Below are 23,611 nucleotides of genomic sequence, written 5' to 3' on the forward strand. Positions count from 1 at the left end.
GATGAACAATCCAAAAATCAAAAAGAATAAAATACTTAAGGATAAATTTAACAAAGAAGTTAAAGAAGAAGTGAATATATGGAATATATGTTCATGGATCAGAAGATGTCACGTTAAGGTGACAATACTCCCTAAATTAATCTATAGATACAAAGCAATCTCTATCAAACTCCCAGAAGCCTGATCTTTTTAGAAATTGACAAGCTGACCCTAAAATTTATGGAAATATAAAGGACCCAGTATAGCCACAACAATCTTGAGAAAGAGTAACAAAGTTGGAAGGCTCACATTTCTCAATTCAAAAACTTAATATGAAGCTGCAGTAATCAAGACAGTGTGGCACTGGCATTGGATAGATATACAGGTCAATGGAATTAAATCAAGAGACAGAAACACATCCCTAAATTTATGGCCAGTTTATTTTTTACAAAGATGCTAAGACAATTCAATGAAAGAAAAAATAGTCTTTTCAATAAATGGTGCTAGGACAACTGGATATTTATATGCAAAAAATGAAGTTGGACCCCTATACCGCAGTTAACTTAAAATGGAGCATAAGCCTAAATTTAAGACCTAAGACAATAAATCTCTTAGAGGAAAACAGGAGCAAATCTTTGCAACTGCAGGTTAGGCAGTGGTTTCTTAGGTAGAATACCAAAAGCACAATTACAAAAGAAAAAAAGTATATACATTGGACTTCATAAGAAGTAAAAGATTTTTTGTGCTTAAAAACTCACCACCAAGAAAGTGAAAGACAATCCACAGAATAGGAGAAAGTATTTTCAAATTATTTATCTGGTATATACATCTGGACTTGTATCTAGAACATACATGAATTCTTGCAATTCAACAATAAAATGACAAATAATCCAATTGAAAAATGGGCAAAGATCCAAAGACATTTCTCCAAGGAAGATGTACAAATAACCAATAAGCACATGAAAAAGTACTAAAAGTCATTATTTGTCAAGGAAGTACAAATCAAAACAGCAATCAGATAAAACTTCACACCCACTAGGATGGCTATAATGAAAAAGATAGCAAGTGTTGACAAGTATGTAGTGAAATAGAAACCTCATACATTGCTGGTGGGAATGTAAAATGGTATAGTCGCTTTGGAAAACAGCTTGGCAGTTCTCCAAAATATTAAACGTGAAATTGCCATATATCTCAGCAATTCTACTCCTAGGTATATACCCCAGAGAAATGAAAACATATATGCACACAAAAATGTGCACATGAGTGTTCATAGTGACATTTTTTGTAATAATGAAAATGTGGAAAAAGTCCGGATGTCCATAGATTGACAAATGGGTAAACAAAATATGGCACATTCGCAAAGTGGAATATTATTTGGCAATAAAAAAGAATGAAGTACTGATACATGCTATAACATGGATAAACCTTGAAAACACTATGCTAAGTGAAAGGAGCTAGTCACAAAAATCATGTGGTATAATTCCATTGATATGAAATTTCCAGAATAGTCAGAGCGATAGGGATGGAAACTAAATCAGTGGTTGCCAGAGACTGAGGGGTAAAGGAGGTGTATTTAGGCCAGTCTTGCATTGCTATGAAGAAATACCTGAGGCTGGGTAATTAATGAAGAAAAGAGGTTTAGTTGGCTCATGATTCTGCAGGCTATACAAGCATGGCACAGGCATCTGCTCTGCTTCTGGGTAGGTCTCCGGGAGCTTTTATTCATGGCCTATGGTGAAGTAGGAGGAGGCACGTCACATGGCGAAAGCAGGAGCAAGAGAGAGTAGGAGAGGTACCACACACTTGAAACAATTAGATTTTGTGAGAACTCACTACAGTGAGGACAGCACCAAGCCTGGAGGAATCCACCCCCATGACCCAAATACCTCCCACCATGTCTCACCTCCAACACTGGGAATTACAATATGAGATGTGGAGGGGACATCCAAACTACATCAGGAAAAAATGAGGAGTGATTGCTAATAGGTATAAGCTTTCTCTTTTGGGTGATGAAAATATTCTAAAATTAGATGGCAATGGTTGCACAACTCCCTAAATATACTAGAAATCACTGAATTGTACACTTGAAAAATATGAATGCTGTGGTATGAGAAATATATCTAATAAAGCTGTTGAGAAAGAGAGAGGAGAAAAAAAGAAATCGGGTTATGTGAGTCCTCTAAGTATTTTTTTTTCCCCTGAATTGTCTTGCTATTCTAGAGTCTTTGCAAGTCTGTTTAGATTTTTTGTGATTGCATTGAATCTATAAAGCAATTTGGGCAATATTGCGTCTTTCAGATTAATGAAGATGATATATCTCTTTGTTTATACAGGTGTTCAATTTATCTAAGTAATGTTTTATAATTTACCGTGTAGAAATCTTGCACATTTTTCACTAAATGTAGTCAAAAGGCATTGATTTTTAATTTAATTCTCAATTGTTAATATTTTATAGAAATATAACTCATCATTGTGTATTGACCTGTATTGTCACTAAATTTACTTATTAGTAATTTATTTGTAGGCCATTTAGAATTTTCTACCTACACAATATATCAAATATGAGTAAAGAGAGTTTTACTTATTTTTTCCAATTTTTTTTTATTTTTGTTTTGTTTTGATTTGATTTTGCCTTATTAGACTGGACAAAACCTTCAGTACAGTATTGAGTAGCAGTGGTGAGAGTGGACATCCTATATTGTTCTTGACTTCAGGTGAAAATGCGTTCATTATTTCACCATTAACATGAATGTTCACTGCGGATTGTTACTGTCTTTCTTGTTTGTTTTAATTTTTGTGGGTATATAGTAGGTGTTACATAGTAGGTGTTACATAGCAGGTGTTATATTTAAGGGGTACGTGAGATGTTTTAATACAGACATGCAATTTGAAATAAGCACATCATAGAGAATGGAGTATCCATCCCCTCAAGCATTTATCCTTTGTGTTACAAACAATCCAATGACACTCTTTTAGTTATTTTAAAATGTACAATTAAGTTATTACTGACTATAGTCACCCTGTTTTGCTATTAAATAGCAGGTCTTGTTCATTCTTTATAACTGTTTTTGTTGTTGTTGATGCCCTTTATTAGACTGAGGGAATTCTCTTCAATTCCTAGTTGGCTGAGTGTTTTCTTCATGTATGCTCAGTTTTGACACAGTTTTTCTTTCTCTATTTAGATGGTCATATGATTTTTTCTCCTTCATTCTATTAATGAAATGAGTTACATTACTTTTCAAATTTTGAGCCAAATTTGCATTCTTTGAAATCTTTGGTTATATGTGTTTATATGTATATATGTGTGTGTGTGTGTGTGTGTATGTGTGTGTGTGTATTTTTTTTTTTTGAGATGGAGTCTTGCCCTGTTGCCCAGGCTGGAGTGTAGTGGCACGATCTCGGCTCACTGCAACCTCTGCCTCCCAGGTTCAAGCGATTCTCCTGCTTCAGCCTCCTGAGCACCTGGGATTACAGGCAACTACAACCACACCCAGCTAATTTTTTTTGTATTTTTAGTAGAGATAGGTTTTCACCATGCTGGCCAGGCTGTTCTCAAATTCCTGACCTCAGGTGATCCACCCACCTTGGCCTCTCAAAGTGCTGGGATTATAGGTGTGAGCCACTGTACCTGGCCGCATTATGTATTTTTTATATTATTAGAATTAATTGGCTAATGTTTTGATAAGGATTTTTTGTGTCTATGTACATATGGAATATTGATTTTAAATTTTGGTACTTGAAATTTCCTTGGAAGATTTTGATATCAGTGTTTAATTGTTCTCATAAAAGAAATAGGAAAGTTGTCTCTTCTCTATTTTTCTTAAGGAGTTTGTGTAAGATTGCTCTTATTTCTTCCTTAAATGCTTGATAGTATTTACTAAGATGGTATGGATGTGGGTTTTTTGTTTTTTTATTGGAAAGTTTTTAATGACTTTATTAATTTCTTTAACAAATGTGAGTCTTCAGCCTTTCCAATTTCTTCTCTTGTTTTGTTACCCCCTATTTTTTGAGATATTTGTTCACTTCTTCACTAATTTGTAAACTATATATGTTAATAATATTTTCTTATTATAATATTAATGACTGTAAGATCTGTGACAATGTCACTTCTTTTATTTGTAAAAGAAAACAATTTTTGTGGCTTCTTTTTTTTTCTTTTTCTCAGCCAATTTTGCTGGGTGTTTATCAGCTTAGTTAATCTTTTCAAATAACCTACTGGGTAAATAACAAAATTAAGGCAGAAATAAATAAGTTCTTTGAAACCAATGAGAACAAAGAGACAATGTACCAGAATCTCTGGGACACAGCTATAGCAATGTTCAGAGGGAAATTTGTAGTACTAAATGCCCACAAGAGAAAGCAGGAAAGATCTAAAATCGACACACTAACATCACAATTAAAAGAAGTAGAGAAGCAAGAGCAAACAAATTCAAAAGCTAGCAGAAGACAAGAAACACTAAGATTAGAGCAGAACTGAAAGAGATAGAGACACGAAAACCCTTAAAAAAATCAGTGAATCCAGGAGCTGGTTTTTTGAAAAAATTAACAAAATAGATAGACAGCTAGCCAGACTAATAAAGAAGAAAAGAGAGAAGAATCAAATAGACGCAGTAAAAAATGATGAAGGGGATATCACCACTGATCCCACAGAAATACAAACTACCATCTGAGAATACTATAAACACCTCTACACAAATAAACTAGAAAATCTAGAAGAAATGGATAAATTCCTGGACACATACACCCTCCCAAGTCTAAACCAGGAAGAAGTCGAATCCCTGAATAGACCAATAACAAGTTCTGAAATTAAGGCAGTAATTAATAGCCTAGCAACCAAAAAAAATCCAGGACCAGACAGATTCACAGCCAAATTCTACCAGAGGTACAAAGAGGAGCTGGTACCATTCCTTCTGAAACTATTGCAAAAAATAGAAAAAGAGGGAATCCTCCCTAACTCATTTTATGAGGCCAGCATCATCCTGATACTAAAACCTGGCAGAGACACAACAAATAAAGAAAATTTGAGGCCAATATCCCTGATTAACATTGATGAAAAAATCCTCGATAAAATACTGGCAAACCAAATCCAGCAGCACATCAAAAAACTTATCCACCACGATCAATTTAGCTTCATCCCTGGGATGCAAGGCTGGTTCAACATAAATCAATAAACATAATCCATCACATAAACCGAACCAATGACAAAAACCACATGATTATCTCAATAGATGCAGAAAAGACCTTTGACAAAATTCAACACCCCTACATGCTAAAAACTCTCAATAAACTAGGTATCAATGGAACGTATCTCAAAATAATAAGAGCTACTTATGACAAACCCACAGCCAATATCATACTGAATGGGCAAAAACTGGAAGCATTCCCTTTGAAAACAGGCACAAGACAAGGATGCCCTCTCTCACCACTCCTATTCAACGTAGTATTGGAAGTTCTGGCCAGGGATATCAGGCAAGAGAAAGAAATAAAGGGTATTCAAATGGAAGAGAGGAAGTTCAATTGTCCCTGTTTGCAGATGACATGATTGTATATTTAGAAAACCCCATCATCCCAGCCCAAAATCTCCTTAAGCAAATAAGCAACTTCAGCAAAGTCTCAGGATATAAAATCAATGTGCAAAAATCACAAGCATTCCTATACACCAATAATAGACAAACAGAGAACCAAATCATGAGTGAACTCCTATTCACAATTGCTACAAAGAGAATAAAATACCTAGGAATCCAACTTACAAGGGATGTGAAGGACCTCTTCAAGGAGAACTACAAACTGCTGCTCAAGGAAATAAAAGAGGATACAAACAAATGGAAGAACATTCCATGCTCATGTATAGGAAGAATCAATTTGTCGTGAAAATGGTCATACTGCCCAAAGTAATTTATAGATTCAATGCTATCTCTATCAAGCTACCATTGACTTTCTTCACAGAATTAGAAAAAACTACTTTAACTTTCATATGGAACCAAAAAAGAGTCCGCATAGCCAAGAGAATCCTAAGCTAAAAGAACAAAGCTGGAGGCACCACGCTACCTGACTTCAAACTGTGCTACAAGGCTACAGTAACCAAAATAGCATGGTACTGGTACCAAAACAAATATATAGACCAGTGGAACAGAACAGAGGCCTCAGAAATAACACCACACATCTACAATCATCTGATCTTTGACAAACCTGACAAAAACAAGCAATAGGGAAAGGATTCCCTGTTCAATAAATGGTGTTGGGAAAACTGGCTAGCCATATACAGAAAACTGAAACTGGACCCCTTCCTTACACCTTATACAAAAATTAACTCAAGATGGATTAAAGACTTAAACATATGACCTAAAACCATCAAAACCCTAGAAGACAACCTAGGCAATACCATTCAGAACATAGGCATGGGCAAAGACTTCATGACTAAGACACCAAAAGCAATGGTAAAAAAAAAAGCCAAAATTGACAAATGGGATCTAATTAAACTAAAGAGCTTCTGCACAGCAAAAGAAACTATCATCAGAGTGAATAGGCAACCTACAGAATGAGAGACAATTCTTGCATTCTATCCATCTGACAAAGGGCTAATATGCAGAATCTACAAAGAACTTAAACAAATTTAGAAGAAAAAAACAACCACATCAAAAAGTGGGTGAAGAACATGAACAGACACTTCTCAAAAGAAGACATTTATGCAGCCAACAAACATGAAAAAAAACCTCATCATCCCTGTCATTAGAGAAATGCAAATCAAAACCGCAATGAGATACCGTCTCATGCCAGTTAGAATGGTGATCATTAAAAAGTCAGAAAACAACAGATGCTGGAGAGGATGTGGAGAAATAGGAATGCTTTTACACTGTTGGTGGGAGTGTAAATTAGTTCAACCATTGTGGAAGACAGTGTGGTGATTCCTCAAGGATCTAGAACCAGAAATACCATTTGACCCAGCAATCCCATTACTGGGTATATACCCAAAGGACTATAAGTCATTCTACTATAAAGACACATGCACAGGTATGTTTGTTACAGCATGTTCACAATAGCAAAGACCTGGAACCAATCCAAATGCCCATCAATGATAGACTAGATAAAGGAAATGTGGCACATACACACCACAGACTACTATGCAGCCATAAAAAAGGATGAGCTCTTGTCCTTTGCAGGGGCATGGATGAAGCTGGAAACCATCATTCTCAGCAAGCTAACACAGGAACAGAAAACCAAACACCACGTGTTCTCATAAGTGGGAGCTGAACAATGAGAACACATGGATGCAGGGAGGGGAACATCACACACCGGGGCCTGTTAGGGGGTAGGGGGGCAAGGGGAGGGATAGCATTAGGAGAAATACCTAATGTGGATGACAGGTTGATGGGCACAGCAAAACACCATGGCACATGTATATTTGTGTAACAAACCTGCATATTCTGCACATGTACCTCAGAACTTAAACTATAATAGTAAAAAAAAAAAAAAAAATCACACTTTGTGTTGTATGGTTCTATAGGTTTTGACAATGACATAGCGTTGTTCCACTTCAGTATCAAACAAAATTGTTCCACCTCCCCCCAAATTCCCTTGTGCTGTCTCTTTTAAGTTAACTCCTTCCCACAGTCTTACCCCAGCAACCTGTATTTTATACCTATAGTTTTTCCTTTTCTGGAATGTCATACACACAGAATTGTAAAATATGCAGCCTTTTGGATCTACCTTCTTTCACTTAACAAAATGAATTTCACATTCATCCATGTCATTTTGTGAGTCAATATTTTCATAATTTTTATTGCTGAGTAGTATTCCATTGTATAGATGTACCACAGGCTGTTTATCCATTTAACTAGTGAGGAACATGTAGGTTGTTTCTAGTTTTTACAATTATAAGTAACTACTAAAAACTATTCTCAACAAGTTTTTGTGTGAATATAAGTTTTTGATTGACTAGGACAAATACCTGTAAGTAGGACTGGTAGGTCAAGTGTTAAGTGTGTGTTTAACTTCATAAGAAATTGCTAACGTGTTTTCCAAAGTGGTTGTATCATTTTGTGTTTTCACCAGTGATGTATAAGGGTGCAGTTGTCCTGCATCCTTGCCAGCCATTGTTATTGTCAGATTTTGTTTTGATTTTTGTTTTCTGTCTTGCTGATATTTGTCTCTAATAGTTTGTAGTTTTACATTTTTATTACACTAATAACTAATAATGTTTAGCGTCTTTTCATGTACTTATTTGCCATCTGTGTATCTTCTTTAGCAAAGTGTCCATTTAGGTCTTTTATCAATTTTTCAGTTGAGTTGTTTTCTTATTGTTGAGTGCAAGAGTTCTTTATAGGTTCTAAATAGACTTTTTGCATCACATTTTTATTTGCAAATGTTTTCTCCAATTTGTCACTTTTTAAAATTCTCTTGAGTGCCTTAATAAGAGCAATAGTTTTAAATTTTTGTTTGGTTCAGCAGCTTTAAATTTTGATTTGTCTTGAAGTTGGGTAGTGTCAGCTCTCTAATGTTCTTTTTTGAGAATTGTTCTGGCTATTCTTTTTTTGGCCTTTGCTTATATATCATCTTGTTAATATCTACAAAAAAGATAGCTGATGTTTTTCTTGGGATAGTATTGACTTAGAAATCAAATTAGGGATAGTCTGCCTATTAATATTGAGTCTTTCAATACATGAACACTGTATATCTTTTCATTTATTTAGGTCTTCTTTGAGTTCTGTTTTGAAGTTTCTAACATACACACCTTACTCATATTTTATTATGTTGATACCTAAGCACTTTACCTTTTTGAAGGTACAGTTGTTTATTTCTAATATGTAGGAATACTATTGACTTTAGTTCTAGGAGCTTTTGTTGGGTAGATTTTAATAAATATGGGACTTTTCAGAATACCTAATTTTTTGAGTGCTTTTCAAATTTATTTCATCTAATTTGTCAAATTTATGGCAATAGTGTTGGTTGTAGCATTCCCTTTTCTTTTTAATGTCTGTGGGATCAGTGCGATTTCTCCCCTTTCCTCCCTGATGTTTTGTGTCCTCTTTCCTTATCCCAACTGTTTTGTCTCTCTCACATCAGTTTGGATAGAGGCTAATCAGTTTTGTTGCTTTTTCCGTATTTTGTGATTGATTTTTTCTATTTTTAATTTAAATTTCATTGCTATCTGCTCCAATCTTTATTTCTTTCCTTCTTCTTGCTTTAAGTTGCTCTCTCTTGCTCTCTCTCTCCCTCTCTGTGTCTCTATATATCCACCCCCTCTCTTTTTTTTTTTTTTTTTTTTGAGACAGAGGCTTGCTCTGTTGCCCAGGCTGGAGTGTGGTGGCACCATCTCGGCTCACTGCAAGCTCCACCTCCTGGGTTCACACCATTCTCCTGCCTCAGCCTCCCAAGTAGCTGGGACTACAGGTGCCCACCACCACGCCTGGCTAACTTTTTGTACTTTTAGTAGAGACAGGGTTTCACTGTGTTAGGCAGGATGGTCTCGATCTCCTGACCTTGTGATCCACCCACCTCGGCCTCCCAAAGTGCTAGGATTATAGGCATGAGTCACCGCGCCCGGCCATCCAACCCCCTCTCTTAGGGTGAAAGGTTAGATTACTGCTTTGAGACATTGCTTCTTGCCTAATATAATCAATTCACACTGAAATTTCTCTTTAAGCATTGCTTTAGCTGCATCTTTCTCATTTTTATATGTTGCATTTTCATTTAGTTAAAAATAGTTTAAATTTCTCCTTAAGACTTCTCTTTCTGCCCCTGAATTATTTATAACTGCTGTCATGGTCCAATAACATCCTTTGTATGAATTTTATTCTTTGAAATTTATGGCTCAGTAAAAATAGTGTTCTATGTACACTTAAAAAGGATGTGTATTTTGTTGTGGTTGGGAGGAGAGTGTTATAAATGTCAATTAGGTCAAGTTGGCTAATTGTGCTCTGCAGGTCATGTATATCATTATTGGTTTTCTGCTTGTTTTATCAATGACTGCAAGAAGGGGGTTGGCATTTCCAACTATAATTATGAATTTGTTTATTTCTTCTTTCAGTTTTATCTGCTTTTTCCTCAAGTATTTTGAAAGTTTTTTTTGGTTGTTGTTTTGGTGCATACACATGCAGGTTTATTTCTTCTTAGAGAATTGACTTCTTCATCATTATGTAATTTCTCTCTTGATCCCTGAAAGTATCCTAGTCCTGAAGTCTATTTTGTCATATTAATATAGTTACTCTGGGTTTCCTAAGTATTTTTACGATACATCTTTCTTCATACTTTTATTTTAACCTACCTGTATCGTTACAGTGGGTTACTTGTAAACAGCATGTAATTGGGTCTTGCCTTTTTGTACAATTTTACAGTTTCTGACTTTTAAGTGGTTTGTTCTGACAGATTGCATTTAAAGGGATTGTTGACATGTTTGGATTAAAATCTATCATAGTGATAGCAGATTTTTAATTTTCTCTCCTTTAATGTTTTTTTCCATTTTTCTGCTTGCTCTTGGTTGACTTGAACCTAACTTATTATTCCATTTTATCACTTTTATTGATTTATTTATATATTTAAAAAACATACTTTGATTGTTGACCCAAGGCTTACAATACACATCTTTAATAAATCATAGACTACCTTCAAATAATACTATTCTACTTCCCAAGTAGTGTAAGAATCTTACACAGTGTATTCCCAATTCCTCCTTCCCAGCCTTTTTGCTATGTATTGCTTTTAAGTCTAGGGTGTGTCTCAGGAATCCATTGTGTGTATATTAGCTCCCTAGGTGATTCTAACGAGCATTCGTAGTTGAGAATCACAGGATCCTTTTAGGGAGCTTCTTAGCATTACCTGGAAATTTCACAAATAGAAAACAGGCAACAGTGTTATATGATCATGAAAGTTTAAATTGGATCAAAATAACTTGATGATGAAACTGGAAAATTTTTCATATGCATGCCGAAGGAAAACAATTTTTTTTCTTTAAGTTTTCCCCAGTGGGACTTGTAACTGTTACAGGGCAAGACTATGCATACATTTGCTTCTCAGTCAACTATTTACAAATTTGTGACACAGAAGTTATTAGACTACATAAGAAAGAGTTTCTCTCTATTCTACATTTATAAATATGTATCTGTTTGTCATATGTTTATAATAAAAGTGTTACATGTATTGACATGTTTCCTTTTTCTTCAGCTCTTTTTATATTTTGGCTTGATTTAAGCTTGATTTCTTAAGTGCTGTGTTACACTGTTAATGAAAATTAAAGTTTCTCTTGATCTTAGTTAGACATTCTCCAAGTACCTGTATCAGAGACGTAGAGAAATGTCACAGTCCAGCTTTAGGTTTCAAGGAAAGAAACAAGAGGTGATCAATAGAAATTAAGTAATTGATAAAAAAGAACCCCAGAGCCCTTACCATGTGCCATTCATGAGTGCCACATTGAACAGGACAGATCGACACTTGTCTTCGCCAGCTGTCAGTCTAATTGCCCCCAAGGACCTTCTAATTTTCTTGACTTGGGCCTCCTTGCACCCTCCATGGTCTCTGGCCCAGCTCATTGTCCCCATTATAGCTCTCCAGCTTCTTTCCTTTCCTCCTGCTTCTTTCATTCCTGGTCTCCCCACATCACAGTAGGGGGTTGACCCATGGAAAATCTGGTCATAGGAATCCCCAGGAAGGCAGTGTGCCAATTAGGGGAAAGAGACTGCCTTTATTTTAACACAAGCCCAGGAAAAAGTTGGCACATTCTGCGACAATATTCTGGTTTTCTAGTTTGTTCCTAGTTTACTGTCCCTGCTACCTCTTCTCCAACTTGTAAGGAAATAGCTTCATAAAATTGGTTGGAGCATGACAAAATTTTATGCTAACTACCTCCCCGCAACACACATCTTTTCTTTTTCTTTTTTTTTCTCCACTAAGGGTGTCAAATCTTGGTTGTAGGGCCCATCTCCTAACTTTCCATGAATGTAGGCTGCCACTCAATTGGTTTCAAGGTTCAGGGTCTGGGTAAGTGGAGGTTTGACTGGTTAGATGTTTGTTCAATGCATTTGATCCTACTCAAGTGCAAGGAGAGTATACATCTTTAGGTGTACAGTTCTGGAGTTAGGTGAGCAGGAAATGGACAGTTTCCAGACTATCCTGAGTTCAAATCCCAGTCTTTCCACTTACCATCCTTATGAGCAATTACTTAAATTTTCTGGATATGCATTCCCTTATTAGAAACAGAGCATGAGGCCTGGTGTGGTGGCTCATGCATGTTATCTCAGCACTTTGGGAGGCCAAGATGAGCAGATAACTTGAGGCCAGGAATTCGAGACCAGCCTGGCCAACATGGTGAAACCCCGTCCCTACTAAACATACAAAAAAAATTAGCTGGGCCTGGTGGTGGGGGCCTGTAATCCCAGCTACTTGGGAGGCTGAGGCAGGAGAATTGCTTGAACTCAGGAGTCAGAGGTTGCAGTGAGCTGAGAACGCGCCATTGTCATCTAGCCTGAGTGAAAAGAGCGAGACTCCATCTCAAAAAAAAAAAAAAAAAGAAAAGGAAAGAAAGAGAAACAGCATGAATGTCAGTACAGATATACTCAGAGACATTGCAGATTTGGTTCTAGACCATTGCAATAAAGTGAATATCGCAATAACATGAGTCATAATTTTTTTGTTTCCCAGTGTATATAAAAGTTATATTTACACTGTACTACAGCCTATTAAGCGTGCAACAGCATTATGTCTAAAAAATACATATACCTTTGTTAAAAATACTTTATGCTAAAAAATGCTAATGAGCATCTAAGCCTTCAGTGAGTTAATCTTTTTGCTGGTGGAGGGTCTTGACTTAATGGCTGCTGACTGATCAGGTTGGTTATTGCTGAAGGTTAGGGTGGCTGTGGCAATGCCTTAAGATAACAATGAAGGTTGCCGCAACAATTGACTTTTCCTTTCATGAAACATTTTTCTGTAGCATCTGATGCCATTTGGTAGCATTTTACCCACAGCAGAATTTTTTTCCAAAATTGGAGTCAATCCTTTCAAACCTTGCTGCTGCCTTATCAACTAAGTTTACATGATATTTTAAATCCTCTCTTGTTATTTCAACAATGTTCACAGCATTTTCACCAGGGGTAGATTCTATCTCAAGAAACCACTTTCTTTGCTCCTTCATGAGAAGCAACTCCTCATCTGTGAAAGTTTTATTATGAGATTGCAGCAATTCAGTCACATCTTCAGGCTCCACTTCTAATTATCGTTCTCTTGCTATTTCCACCATATCTGCAGTGACTTTCTCCGCTGAAGTCTTGAACCCCTCAAAGTCATCAGTGAGGGTTGGAACATCAACTTCTTCCAAACTCCTGCTAATGTTGGTATTTTGACCTCCTCCCATGAATCACAAATGTTCTTAATGGCCCTTAGAATGGTGAGGAAGATTTTTAATTTACGTAGGTCCATAAGAGGAATCACTATCTATGACAGCCATAGCCTTATGAAATGTATTTAATAAATAATAAGATTTGAAAGTCAAAATTACTGCTTGATCCAAGGACTGGAGAATGGTGGTTGTGTTAGCAGGCATGAAAACGACACGTATCTCCTTGTACATCTCCCTCAGAGCTCCTAAGTGACCAGGTGCATTGTCAATGAGCAGTAACATTTTGAAAGGAATTCTTATTTCTGAGCATTAGGTCTCAATAACGGCTTAAAATATTCAGTAAACTACGCTGTAAACAGATGTGCTATCAACCAAGTGCTGTTGTTTCATTTTTAGAGCACAGGCAGAGTAGATTCAGCATAATTCTTAATGGCCTTAGGATTTTTGAAATAGTAAATGACCATTGGCTTCAACTTAAAGCCACTAGCTGCATTAGCCCCTAACAAGAGATTCTCTCTGTTCTTTGAAGTTTTGAAGTAGGTACTGATGAAAGTCCTAAATGGAACCAAGGCTGTTTCACCTATGCTGAAAATATGTTGTTGAGTGTAGCCACCGTAATCACTGATTTTAGCTAGATCTTCTGGGTAACTTGCTACTTAAGCTGTAGCTTCTACATCAGCACTTGCTGCTTCACCTTGTACTTTTATGCTATAGAGATGGTGTCTTTCTTTAAAATTCAAGAACCAATTTAGCCTCAAACTTTTCTTCTGTAGCTTCCTCACTTCTCTCAGCCTTTGTAGAATTGAAGAGAGTTATGACCTTGTTCTGGATTAGGCTTTGGCTTCATGGAATGTTGTGATTGGTTTGATCTTCCATCCAGACCACTAAAACCTTCTCCATATCAGCAAAAGTCTGTTTTGCTTTCTTATCATTTGTGGGTTCACTGGAGTAACACTTTTAATTTCCTTCAAGAACTTTTCCTTTGCATTCACAACTTGGGTAACTCTTTGACACAAGAGGCCTAACTTCAGCCTTTCTCAGTTTCCAACATGCCTTCCTCACTAGGCTTAATTATTTCTAGCTTTTTTTTTTTAAAAGCATTTCTAGCTTTTGATCTAGAAAGACATATGACTCTTCCTTTCACTTGAACACTCAGAGGCCACTGTAGGGTTACTGGCCTAATTTCAACATAGTTGTGTCTCAGGGAATAGAGAGGCCTGAGGAGAGGGAGAGAGATGGGGAAATAGCAGGTCAGTGGAGCAGTCAGAACACACACATTTACCAATTAAGTTCACTGTCTTATGTGGGTGCGGTTTGTGATGCCCCAAAACGATTACAATAGTAACATCAAAGATCACTAATGACAGACCACCATAACAGATACAATAATAATGAAAAAGTTTGAAATATTGTGAGAATTACCAAAATGTCACAAAGACACAAAGTGAATATGTGCTGCTGGAGAAAGGGCTCTGATAGAATTGCTCAATGCAAGGTTGCCACAAGGCTTCAATTTTTAAAAAGTGCAATGTCTGCAAAATGCAATTAAATGAGGTATTTCTGTACCTACTTTGGGTTGTCAAGGGATTAAATGAATTAACACACGAAATGGGCTTAAGACAGGGCCTGGCATATCATACATGCTCCAGTGTGGCAGCAAGGAGCAGGCCCTCTGTGACCCTACTTTTAGGGTCCTAATCGTCATCTTGCCACTTGCTAATTGTATAACATTGAGAAGGCTGCTGACATGCTGTGCCTCAGTTTCCCCATCTATAAAATAGGAATAATAATACCTGACTTAGAGGGTTATTGGAAGAATTGAATGAGTGAATATTTGAACATGCTTAGATTAGGGTCTGGAGGATAATAAGTGCCCGATAAATGTTAGTTGCTATTGCCATCCCTCCCAGGACCCTCAAACTTTCTAATCCCCCCGTCCCACCAGTTACCACATTATGATGATTTTTCCTCCTACATTGAAATTACTCAAAGCCTTCCTTCCCTGTCATCTCTCCCCGACCATCCCTGGTTGCACACTCCCTCCCCATTCAGCCTGGCCCTCTTCAAATCCACTCTCCAGGAATCACCAGCCCCCTACCTGAAATGAAATCTAAATTCCTACTTGCCAGCTGCCACCCTCCTGGGGCCTTCCAGCATCTTCTGTACTGGGTTATATTAGTTTGTTCTTTCACTGCCACAAAGAACTACCTGAGATTGGGTAATTTATGAAGAAAAGAAGTTTAATTGACTCTTAGTTACACAAACCTAACAGGAAGCATGACCAGGAGGCATCAGGAAACTTACAATCATGGTGGAAGGCAAAGGGGAAGCAAGCACCTTTTTCACATGGCAGCAGGAGAGAGAAGGAGCAAAGGGGGAAGTGCCACACACTTTCAACCAACCAGATATCCTGAGAACTCACTCACTATCACAAAAACAGCAAGGGGGAAGTCCACCCCCATGATTCAATCACCTCTCGCCAGGCCCCTCCCCCAACACATGGGGATTACAATTCAATTCAAGATGAGATTTGGGTAGGGACACTGAGCCAAACCAAATCATGGGTCAAACTCAAGCTCCCACATGTGGCCCTGGGGTGCCTTCCACCTGCTGGGCCTTCCCACTTCCACCCCACCCCCACCTCTCTGTCCGCTACTGAGGCCTCCACACCCGTCCTATGCTCCTGCTGTGGCCTTTCTTACAGACGTCTTTCCCCTCACACTCTTGCTTCCCTCACCTGATAAATTAATGCTTATCTTTTGAGACCCAGTTGAGGCTGCCAACTTCTCTAAGACACTCTCCCAGAGCCCCTTCTGGAATAAGGAGCCCCCATATAAGCTTCCTGGAGCAGCAGCCTGGGCCTGTCTTGTCATTGCACTGTTACTTTTGGTTTGTGATTGTAAATTCTGTGAGTACAGAAGTTGTGAATCCTTAATTTGGCATCATCACACCTAGTAGCATCTGGCTCTCTGCACAGATTAATTCACCTACGAAATGAAATTGCCTTGTGTAACTACATCACACCTGGCTGTGGGATTGCTTGGAGCTTTGCCTTTAAATCATGTGATCATCTTTGAAACATACATTTCTGAAGAGTCCATGAGGTAGCTGGCCAAGGAAGTTGGGAGTTGATATTGCCCTTTGGAATCATCTAGTGGGATTTGCTACAGGGATGAATTTCCTAGCTTAGAAAATGATTAACAATTAAAAAAAATCAATATTTGCAGTCCACCAGCCAAAGTGAGTATTTTAGGGTCTGCCTCTCCTCTTTATTCCAGGCCAAATGGGCAGCTCAAGCAGTCCAGGATGCATCTCAGGCAAGGAGGGGCCACAGCACTGTCTCTACTGCTGTCTTTCAACTGGATTCACTTGTTCTCTTAGGCAATCTCCATTTACCGGGTAAAATTAAGAAAATAGCTAACACACATTCAAGTGCTTGCCATTTACCAGGCACTGCCCTAAGATTTCATGTGTAGTAACTCATTTAATGTCTCAAGACAAATCAACAGGACAGAGATTTTTCTCTCTTTGTTTTTTGATTGACGTTACAACAGCACCTCAAATGATGCCTTGCACAAAGTTAGACTTTATGAATATTTGTTGAATAAATGAATGAGTGTAATAACCCTTCACAGTTTGCAGAAATTCACCAAGTCTTCTCTTTGTTAAAAAATGAAGTTAAGGATAGTTAAGCACCTTAGACATTACTCATCCCTGCCATTTGTGCACTAGATTTTTAAAAATATGATTCTAATAGCTTATTGCCAAAAAGTCTTGTTTGGTCTTTTTATACAAAATAAGCTTTTATAAATAGAATCTTGCCATCTTGTTGACTTTTTGGTTTTAGATATATTGTGGTATTTCTCATGAATCTTACCATGATGGTGGGTTCTTGATATTGTTTGGCTGTGTCCCCACCCAAATCTCATCTTGAACTGTAGCTCCCATAATTCTCATGTGTTGTGGGAGGGACTCAGTGGGAGATAATTGAATCATGGGGCCGGTTTCCTCCATACTGTTCTCATCATAGTGAATAAGTCTCATGAGATCTGACAGTTTTATAAGGGGAAACCCCTTTCACTTGTCTCCCATTGTCTTCTTGCCTGCCACCTTGTAAGACATGCTTTTCACCTTCTGCCATGATTTTGAGGCCTCCCCAGCAACATGGAATTGTGAGTCCATTAAACCTGTTTTTCTTTATAAATTACCTAGTCTTGGGTATGTCTTTATCAGCAGCGTGAAAACGGACTAAATTTGCAGCCTGAAGATGTGATAGAAAAGAAAAACCCATTTTCTGAGGAGAAATTCAAGCCTGCTGCAGAAATTTGCATAAGTAGTGAGGAACCAAATGCTAATCCCCAAGACAATGGGGATAATGTCTCCAGAGCATGTCAGAGACCTTTGCAGCAGCCCCTCCCATCACAAGCTGGGAGGTCTAGGAGGAAAAAATGGTTTCATGGGCCAGGCCCAGGGTCTTCCTGGTGCATGCAGCCTAGGGACTTTGTGCCCTGTATCCCAGCTGCTGTAGCGATGGCTAAAAGGGGCTACGGTATAGCTGGAGCCATGGCTTTAGAGGATGCAAGCCCCAGGTCTTGGCAGCTTCCATGTGGTGTTGAGCCTGCAGGTGCACAGAAGTCAAGAATTGAGGTTTGGAAACCTCTGCCCAGATTTCAGAGGATGTATGGAAATGCCTGGATGTCCAGGCATAAGTTTGCTGCAGGGGTGGGGCCCTCATGGAGAACCTTTGCTAGGGTAGTGTAGAAGGGAAATGTGGGGTTGAAGCCCCTACACAGAGTCCCCATCGGGGTACTGCCTAGTAGAGTTGTGTCCTCCAGACCCCATAACGTCAGATCCACTGACAGCTTGCACCATGCATCTGGAAAAGCTGCACTCACTGGCAGCTTGTGAAAGCAGCTGCGGTGGGGGGGCTGTACCCTGCAAAGCCAGGGGAGCAGAGCTGCCCAAGACCATGGGAACCCACCTCTTGCATCAGTGTGATCTGGATGTGAGACAAAGAGTCAAAGGAGATCATTTGAGCTTTAAGATTTGACCACCCCACTGGATTGTGAACTTACAGGGGGCCTGTAGCCCCTTTGTTTTGGCCAATTTCTCCCATTTGGAACAGCTGTATTTACCCAATGCCTGTACCACCATTGTGTCTAGGAAGTAACTAACTTGCTTTTGATTTTACAGGCTCATAGGTGGAAGGGACTTGCTTTGACTTGCTTTGTCTCAGATAAACTTTGGACTGTAAACTTTTGAGTTAATGCTGAAATGACTTAAGACTTTGGGGGACTGTTGGGAAGGGATGACTGGTTTTGAAATGTGAGGACATGAGATTTGGGAAGGGCCAGGTGTGGAATGATAGCGCCCACCCAAATCTCGTCTTGAATTGTAGCTCCCATAATTCCATGTGTTGTGGGAAGGACGCAGTGGGGGCTAATTGAATCATGGGGGCAGTTTCCCCTATATTCTTCTCATGGTAGTGAATAAGTCTCATGAGATCTGATTGTTTTACAAGGGGTTTCCCTTTTCACTTGGCTTTCATTCTGTCTCTTGCCTGCCATCATGTAAAATGTACCTTTTGCCTTCCACCATGATTGTGAGGCCTCCCCATGTGAAACTGTGAGTCCATTAAACCTCTTTGCTTTATAAATTACCCAGTTTCAGGTATGTCTTTATCAGCAGTGTGAAAACAGACTAATACAGTTCTAACAGTTTGTTTAATCTGTTTTTTGAGTGGATATAACCCATAAACAAATACCTTGCATTTCTTGAGACATCACCTATTAAATAAACATGTTTGGAAATGAGAAATAATTTTGCCTCAAGAATCCCTATTTCCTAATTTATCTTTTGGGCCACCATGGGTTTCTTATATCAGATTTTCTTAAGACATGCTCCTCCTGTACTCTAAAACACACTGAACATGGAAGACTTCTCAGACTCCTTGGGTAAACAAATATAAGGGTACAACAAAGAGTAAGAGCCACTGGTGCACCTCTTCACCTGGCAGCTGGAAGTTTGGCTGGGGCCTCTCACAGTTCTTTTCTTAAAGACTATTTATTTATTATTTCCCACCTATTTCTACCCCTGGGAAATGGGGAGAGATGGGGGTGTGTGTGATTGGAGAGATCAGTGGGGAATCATGTATACATTTTTTTAAATACCCATTTCTGCGATTCTCTGAGAGTCATTGTATTACAGTCACAGCCCGGAGCATGGGTGATGATAATATAGCATAGATGAAAATGCCACAAACTTCCTCAGGGCACTGACAGGAACATTATCTATAATGAAAAGAACATGCTATTTAGGAATAGAGAGCCCTGGGTTTAAATCCTAGCTCTGCCCTCACACATGAGGGACCTTGACTTAGGTATGTTTACCTCAGTTGAGCCTCAGTGTTCCCAACAACTCTATGAAATCGGAAATTATATCTCCTATTTCATAGGAGATATAATTTGCATTGAATTGATGCAAATTCAAACCATAAGGAGATACCATTACATATACACTAGAATGACTAACATTAAAAAGACTGTAAAGACCAATTGTTGGCAGGAATGTAGAACACCTATAATTATTATACACTGCTGGTAGGAATGTAAAATTGCATAACCACTTTGGAAAATTATTTGGCAGCTTCTTAAAAAGTCTGAAATGCATCTACCATATGACTGAGCCATTTCACTTCAATATATTTACTCAAGAGAAATGAAGACATGTATTTTCTCTAAGAATTGTACATGAATTTTCATAACAGTTTTATTTGCAATAGTCCCAAACTGGAAACAACCAAAATGTTCATCAACAAGTGAATGCATAAATGAATGTGGTGAGTGCATTACATAGAATAGAGTACTACTAGCAATAAAAAGGAACAACTACAAATACATATTGTAATGTGGATGAATTTCAAAACAGCATGCTGATTGAAAGAAGCAAGACAAGACCTACTCTGCAATTCCATTTACTTAAAATACGTCTCGTTTGTAGTGTCAAAGAACAGTTCAGTGGTTGCCTTGGGGTGGGAGTAAAGAAAGGAATGGACTGCAAAAAGACATGAGGCATTTTGTTCTGTAGCTTGGTCGTGATGCTGTTCTCATGGGTGTGTACGGTTGTCAAAACTCTTCAAGTGGTGCACTTTGAATGAATGAATCATTGTAAATATGTTATTTCTCAATATTGTTGATTAGGGAAGAAGATAAGTTGTTTAAAGCAAAAATAGCCGTGAGGTTTATCACACATGCAGAAGATCTGTATCTATATTTTATACATAATATGTATACATATCTTTATATATAAAATCTCAACAGTAGCAAAGTGGATGGGGGAGTGGAATTAAGGTATACTGCATTGTTGTAAGGTGCAGAATTTCCAAGGGAGGTGGAATTAAAAAGTTACAAATACAAGAGGCATGTGAAACCTTTTGTGTGTGTGGTTAAAAGAAAATAATTTGGAACCTGATCCTATGTGTGTAGACCAAAATAAGAGGAGAGTTGAGTATAGGGACCACTTTGTGCTGGGTCAAGGGGTGCCTAGACAGATGTCAGCGTGAGCAGTGAGGCCTGTAAATGGATTGGAAGAAAAATAAACTTGGACAGAAAGCAAAGGAGAGGTTTTCTAGGGAGAATGATGTGGTGGAGACTCATGGTTGCGGGTATGGTCATGGTGCAGGGTGACAGTTTTGACGGACCCATGAAGACTTTGGTAGACTTTGGAGGAGCAGGTTTAATCTCGAGGTCTACGTCAGATGCCGACAAGCCTCTGCTATTCCTCTGGTTAGTGTTTGCAGGTATAAATTTTTTTGTTATTTTTCTTTTGACCTATTTTTCTTTGTATTTTGAGTGGGTTTCTTGTTTAAAGCATCTAGTTGAATCTTGATTTTTTTAGTCATGTCTGACAATCTCCAAATTAAATAGTACTGTTTAAACCATTTGCACCTAATGTAACTATCAATAAACAGAGTTTTAGAATATTATCCTGCAACTTTTTCTCTATCCCATGTGTTCTTTGTTCCCTTTTCCCTCTGCTCTTGTGTTTCGTTGACTAATTGAATAATTTTTAGGTTTCCACTGGTAGCGTTTTAACTATGCCACTGTTATTTTTTAGTGACTATCTACAGTTTAAAATCTGCATCACTGACATCATATTCTTTCCTCAAATAGCGTTATAGCACTTCACAGATAATACTCCTTCACACATGTGCTGGGTGCACCGCCACTTCCATCACACGTCTCTGCTTTGTCCTGCAGGTATGCTGGGGCCCTCCTGGACCAGGATGTCTTCCAGGGAAAGGAGCTGGTCAACAGTCGCTCGCTGCAGGCTCTGGTGGCGGGGCTGAAGGCCTACAGCACCTGGGAGAACATCCGCTGCCTGCAGGACTGCCGCGAGTGCACTGGAGGCATGGTGAGCCCCAAGGCCTGCAGCCCCTGTGGGTCCCCACGATACAACCCACACTGGGGGAGCACAGTGGGGCAGGCAGAGAACATGCTTCGGAGTCTAATAGAAATCCCAGCTGCCCATGACTCTGGGTTCCTTCCTTACCAGCCTCATAGTCTTGTGTGTCTCCCTCATATGATGCTGCCAGGACTAATAGAGAACGTGTTTGTAAAATGCCTGGCCGATGGAGACACGCAATAAATATCATGAAACTTGGTGGGGCAAAGGTAGTAGTGGACAGTATGGGAAAGGGCCACTGAAGGTTCAGATGATCAAAGCTCTGCTCCAATGTTTTAATCCCTTGGGGAGAACACAGGAAATGACCCCAAGGGTTTCCCTCACGCCTGGTGAGGACACAGGAGGCAGAGCATTCAGAGACTTCCTGGTGTGTCCCCAGCCCCAGTCTCAGACTGGATTGTGCCGTGAGAAGCACAAGGTGTGAGAAATCTCAATATGAATATTTGAGGGAGTCGAGGGGGACTCTGAGAGCAGCTGGATCTGTGTGCAGCTGTGAGAACAGAAGCCCTGCAGGACTCTGCAGGTCTCCGCACCCATGTGGGGGTCCAGAGCCCATGACAAAGTGAACCCAAGTTGGGTGTCTGAGGGCAGGACACGCAGCATGAGGCTGTGGACCTGTGACATTGTGGCATGGCAGGACTGCAGGATCAGCTGTGCACTTCATTCGAGTGCAGGCCAGATGTGGCAGCTACTGGAACTCCAGACCACACCCCCAGAGGAGAATAGAAGGAGGGAGCCCCTGTTGGTCTTTGGTCTGAATTTAATGCTGAACTTCATCAAATATTTGCTTATAAACAGCACCTCTGAACGTGAAGGGGAAGATGAAGAGTTTTAGCTTCAGAAGAGGCTGGGTCAAGGGCAAGTCAAGGGCAGCTGTAGAAAATAAAAGGGAAAGGATGAGTTTCTGGAAAGCCGATTCCCTGCTGTCCGTGTGGAGCTAACGGACTGCACAGAGGGGCAATGATGAAGAGGGGCTGAGCCTTCATAAGAGGCAGAGCTGCGGGCAGAGCCTGAGGGCCTCTCCCATGTGATCCATGGTGTTTGTCCACCTGAAAGCCAGCATGATCATTTCTTTTAGGTGGCTAAGTGAAGATGTGTCCTTGATGATGGTGGGGGATGGGGCATGTCTGCTTCATTCCTATGGGGATGTTGTGTGGGGTCCACATGGAAAAGAAAGGGAATGGAGAATAAAATAATAGCTGGCCTAGGGTGTAGCTGGCCAGGAGCTGAGGTCCTCCAAGGCAGCTGGGGCAATGGCGCGATGTGACTCTCCTTAGCTAAGGAGGGCCCTGCCAGGGGGCTGGTTTCTACCTGCATCTCCAGGAGGTGGCTGTCCCTTCAATCAGCAGGCTGGGAGCAGCTGGGAACACAGCCCAGGGATTCGGGGGTAGAGTAAGAAGGTTAGGTCAGCGGGTGGGGGGTACAACCTGAAGTGGCCCCTCAGGCAGGGGCAGCCCACACAGTGGGGTGTTGGGGCACTGCTGGGGGCCCTGAGCTCAGACACTGGCCTTGACAGGTGACTCAGCCTGAGGGCTCGCTCAGAAACCCCTGCAGGCTCCTGGTCCTCTGGGCTCCCGTGGCTCATTCCCTTTCTCGCAGTTCACAGGCGGCAGGCCCAGGGGTCTCTCACCCCCAGGCCTTCATAGCCTCCCTGCACAGAGACCCTTCTGCACCCCTCTTGTCATCCTAACCCTCATCCCTTCATCCTGGCCTCAGTGCTCGTTCTGGTAGATCGTATTTCCCCAGGGTCAATGCTGAGCCCTGGCAGTGCCACCTGGAACAACCGCCTTCTCCCGCTCTCCACTCATCCAGCCTGTCATGTTCACCTGTGCTGCTGAG

At 39.7% G+C, this 23,611-nt stretch overlaps 1 protein-coding gene across 1 annotated transcript in view; it reads left to right on the forward strand.

The window, feature by feature from the left end:
• ACOXL (acyl-CoA oxidase like) overlaps nt 1-23,611 on the forward strand; it is a 373,858-nt gene that overhangs the window by 149,881 nt on the left and 200,366 nt on the right. Inside the window, 1 exon segment of the mRNA XM_055240922.2 lies at nt 21,568-21,721. Within this exon segment, the coding sequence (XP_055096897.1) occupies nt 21,568-21,721 (154 nt within the window).

The sequence above is a fragment of the Symphalangus syndactylus genome, chromosome 14, assembly GCF_028878055.3.
Source record: "Symphalangus syndactylus isolate Jambi chromosome 14, NHGRI_mSymSyn1-v2.1_pri, whole genome shotgun sequence".
Taxonomy (NCBI): Eukaryota; Metazoa; Chordata; class Mammalia; order Primates; family Hylobatidae; genus Symphalangus; species Symphalangus syndactylus.